We start from the raw sequence: 4,620 nt of genomic DNA on the forward strand, positions 1-4,620 counted from the left end.
GTAAAGCATGCAACCGTTGTACACCAAATATTTCTACAAAACCTCTTCTCTTTAACTCTGCAGGGGCATCCGAGTAACTTGCACCACATCATGGCTACCAACGTGCAGATGTCTATCATCAGAAGTAGTGCTCCTGGGCCTCCACTGCACATCGGAGCTTCTCACCTACCCCGAGGTAAAGATTTGCTGTGCTATCCCTGCCCTCTGTTCACAGCCCTTGCCTCTAAAACTTCTCCTCACTGCTAACACAGCTGTTAAGAGTTGGCATAAATAGGGGACTGCTGGCCTTTTAAGCATTAAGTTGCCTTCAGCCATTTAAGGCAGGACGGTGCAGCAGTGTTTAAAATGCTGGCAGATAGCAGCATTATTCAAGTTCTGTGATGGCAAAACAGAGACCACTCTCAGAACAAGATAAGCACTGGTATAGGCTGACCTGTCCTGCAAAATGTCATGTTCTTGGTAGTGAGCAATGTTCACCTGTGACAGCGGCACCTGAGCAGCTGGGAGATGTGTTCTTGTAACCACTTGTCACAGGAGCACTCCTGCATTTCGTTGTGCACACCAGCATACCATGCTGTGTGCGTTTGCGTTGACCGTCGAGTGCTGGTGCTAATCACAGCCTCTTGTCTTCCAGGATTTTCGTTGCTATGACTCACAAAACAGGAGATTAAAAGAAGCCCTGTGCTCAGTGCAGTCTGTCTGATTTCTGACTGTAGTTTTACTTTCAGAAAGGGTTGGGTTTCCAATTCAACTTTAAATGGATCTGAATTCAAAGTACCACTTCTGTTTTTATTTCTTTTCATATTTGATGCTGTTTGGTCACTCAAGAAAAATAAATTGACGTGAGCAGAGACCTAATATCTTACTAGAGGAGGCAGAAGGACTGTGTACCTTTATTTGTAGGTGAAATAAAATGTTTTGTTCACTTGATTCTTGTGGGACAGCTGCCGCCAACTTTGTATTATCACTTGCTGCATGTTTTCTTTTTGTTTTCTTCCTGCTTTTATTCTCTTAGCTTGACTATTACCTTTTGAGATAACATTTTCAACTGAGGGCATCTACAGAAGCTATGCAGTCAAGTCCATCGAATTATTTCAAGGCTATTTGCCTTTGACAGCAGTTTCTTTTGATCAGGAGGCAGCCGACAGTAGGCAAATTAACCAAAGTCCTATGCTGTTGTAGCTTAAAAAGTTGCTTGTTTTTTTTGTTTTGGTTTGGTTTTCCTCTATTGCACATTTGTTTTTCTTTGGAACTTCATCAGGTGCAGGGAGATTACCGTTGTTATCAAGTGACTCATTTACACATTAGCCCAGTGACCAAACCATTTGAATTATTTCTACTGACTTCCATAGTTTGGAATAGAAAAAGATTGGATTTGCAATATAAAGTTATTACAGGGGACTAAGAAGTATCAGTAAAGCCAGTTCATTTAAAATAATGCCTACCCTTCCCCACATACATCTGTGAACCTCACGTGTATTTGTTGCAACCCTTACTTTTAAGCCAGTGTCACCTGAACTGACATGCATATAAAACCTATTCAAACTGAAGTATTTACCAGCTACCATCAGAGTCATAGTGGAGCCGTGTGTGTGCAGGCTGTTTTAACACGCTTGGTTTGTTTCCCAGGTGCAGCGGCCGCTGCAGTGATGTCCAGTTCTAAAGTGACAACAGTCCTGAGACCAGCTTCGCAGCTGCCAAATGCAGCCACAGCTCAGCCAGCAGTGCAGCACATCATTCATCAGCCAATCCAGGCAGGTAGCAGCCAGGCAGCCCTGCAGAACCCCGACCACCAGCTCCACGTGCTTCCCGACATTACTTGTGACTGTGTATTTGCTGGGCTGAGGCTGTTGTCAGCTCCCTCCCAGTTCCGTTTCTCGGGCACCAGTTTCTAATAGCAAGTAGTGAAATAGTTGCATTACTCCTGTGGTTTTATTTCCTGTGTAGGCTTGGTCCCAGAAATTAGGTTTTTAACTCTCTGAAGTGCTTAGAAACTGGGAAGAGGATTTAGTTTAGATATACTCGAGTTCTAAAGTCTAAAAGATCTAGTAAAATATGCTCATGCTGATTTATTAAAAGAAAGAAATCTCAATTCAATATGCCTCTGTATTTCTCAGCTTATAAACTTGTATAAGGAGAAGATTGTAGGTATCATCTTCCTACAACAGTACTAGTGTTCAGTGTTAGGATAAAGGGTAAAACATCTTTACCCTGTGCTTTCAGTTAGGATCCCGATGTGATCACCTTTGACTCCTGTATATACTTGGATCAGGGTTTCTGAAGGGAACTGACCTTGGGTTTTTTCATTCAGGGGATCTGGTCTTGTTCATTTGGTTGGTTACTGAGTCCTGTGGTCTACATGCCTTGAAAACCAAGATGGATCTGTTTAGGAGCTTGCAGATCGAGTCAGAAAGACTGGAAATGTCTTAGAATTTCAAACTTACTGATAAGATCTAGAAAAAACGGGTTTTAGCCGAGTAATTCCTAGCTAGTATCTAAATAGCAGAATTTGTTTTCTGAATTTCTCTTTTTGACTCATTCTTACAGTCTCGTCCTCCTGTGACAACCTCAAGCACTATTCCTCCAGCCGTAGTGGCAACCGTCTCGGCCACAAGAGCTCAGTCTCCTGTTATAACTACAACAGCAGCCCATGCTACGGAGTCGACGCTCAGGTAGACGCACTTTGAAATCTGCAGTGCTCTGACTTCACAGAGGCTGCAGGAGGGGAAAAATGTGGGTTAATCACCTAGAGCTGATAATCCTCCAGACATGGGATGTTACAATACAGAAGTAGTGCTTGCATAGTGCGAATGCTTTCAGTTTGGTGAATAAAAATTACTGTAAACTGTTGCTCTGTGTTCTGAGAAAGAAGGAATTTAATGAATGAGTTGTGGTCAGCTTCCTGGAAAGCACGGTTTCTGTTGTAGGAGTTTGTGGCTAATGCAGCCCATTTTTTTTTTTAATGAAGATACAGTGAAAAATGATACACAAATGTTCAAAAGCATCCCTGACAGAAAGTCTGGTTTGTGAACTGGTACGCACTGCTGATAAGTCTGCCCTCCTAGTTGGGTACTTAGGGAAGATGAGGACAGAGTAGTTTAATTAAAACAGCACAAGAAACGTGACCGTGTACTTGATTCAGCACTCCTTTCAAAAAGAAAGAGACCAAGGCCTGATGTGTGTCCCTGCATCTTATATTTCGTATCTGGTATCCATGTGGTTATCTCCATGACTGTTTTTCTTTCTCTGCAGTCGACCCACGCTGTCCATCCAGCAGCACCCGCCTTCTGCAGCCATTAGCATTCAGCGGCCTGCACAGCCGCGGGATACGGCCACGCGGATCACGCTGCCGTCCCACCCGGCTATAGGAGCACAGAAGCCACAGCTCCACACCATGGCACAGGTAAACTGCCAGAGGGGGGAAAAACAAAGCCTTGTGCTGCTTCTAGACATCTCTTTTGTTTGTATTGTGAACACTAAGATTAAATGTGGGAAAAGAGTTGGTATTAGGTCAGAAATTCATGTTCTTTACAGTCAGTGCAGCATGATTCCATACTAGGTAAATATTTCAAAGGCTTTTAACTTGAAGGTGTTCTTTTCTTTTCATAGAAAACCATTTTCAGCACTGGTACTCCAGTGGCAGCAGCAACAGTGGCACCTATTTTGGCAACAAATACGATTGCTTCAGCAACCACAGCTGGTGAGTATTCACGATGCTGTTGGGGGACATTTGCGAGGTGTGATTTGTTCTTTAATATTTTTTGGTTGGGTTTTTTGCTGTGTTTCCTCCTTGAAGATGTGGTCTGATGACTTTTGAGGAATTCTTTCTTTATGGTAAAGCCTGCATTTGGAAGTGCACGAGCAGGCTTCAGGAGAGAAATTGCTGGGTTCTTCAGGGAGGTTGTGTGGGTTGGGGTTTTTGCCCTCTTTATTTGGATGTAGATACACTGGTGTGGTAGGGCTCCGCAGAAAGATCTTGTGCGTTTGTTTTTCTTTAGGTTCTGTGTCTCACACCCAAGCGCCTACAAGCACCATTGTCACCATGACAATGCCCTCCCATTCTTCCCATGCTACAGCTGTCACGACCTCAAACATCCCAGTTGGTGAGTGATTTCACTTTTAAAAAGAGTGTGTAACTGAGGCTTCAGTTTTCTGTTTATAGCAGTGTTTTTACATGTTAGCAAATTAAGGAGGGGAAGAAAATCAGTTCAAGCTGGGAGAAACCAACTAAGAGGTCTAATGTGGCATAGCTTTTTTAATGCCAGGAAGAAACAGATGTTCTAGGAGGAGTAAGTAATAAAATGGCTCATTATGTTACTCAGTTTAGTTTTTAGACTAACTTGGGCCTCTTGGCATTTCAGAACCTGCATTGTGTATACAAGAAGTATACTTGTAACTGCTTGGTGATAGAATATGGCTTGTTTAGTTGATTTTGTGAGTTCCCCCCTGTGTTTCTTGAGGGGTTAGGTGTAGCCTAGTCGAGTTTGGTTGATGTGCTCATTTGGAGGTAAAACATTAAGGTCTGAAGGTGAAAAATTTACTTACTTGGATGTGGAATCTACCTGAGACGTTTCCTGCAGATCTGCAGAAGTTTCCTTTTGTTCACCTTGGTTTTCCTGC

At 43.0% G+C, this 4,620-nt stretch overlaps 1 protein-coding gene across 1 annotated transcript in view; it reads left to right on the forward strand.

Annotated features, from left to right (window-relative positions):
- Nucleotides 1-4,620, forward strand: part of SAP130 (Sin3A-associated protein, 130kDa) — a 17,714-nt gene that overhangs the window by 1,802 nt on the left and 11,292 nt on the right. Inside the window, exons 3-8 of the mRNA XM_010187258.1 lie at nt 64-175; nt 1,630-1,754; nt 2,548-2,672; nt 3,253-3,403; nt 3,610-3,700; nt 3,999-4,103. Coding sequence (XP_010185560.1) covers nt 64-175; nt 1,630-1,754; nt 2,548-2,672; nt 3,253-3,403; nt 3,610-3,700; nt 3,999-4,103 — 709 coding nt within the window. The remainder of the gene's footprint in view (nt 1-63; nt 176-1,629; nt 1,755-2,547; nt 2,673-3,252; nt 3,404-3,609; nt 3,701-3,998; nt 4,104-4,620) is intronic.

This window comes from Mesitornis unicolor, unplaced genomic scaffold (genome assembly GCF_000695765.1).
Source record: "Mesitornis unicolor isolate BGI_N332 unplaced genomic scaffold, ASM69576v1 scaffold4966, whole genome shotgun sequence".
Lineage (NCBI taxonomy): Eukaryota > Metazoa > Chordata > Aves > Mesitornithiformes > Mesitornithidae > Mesitornis > Mesitornis unicolor.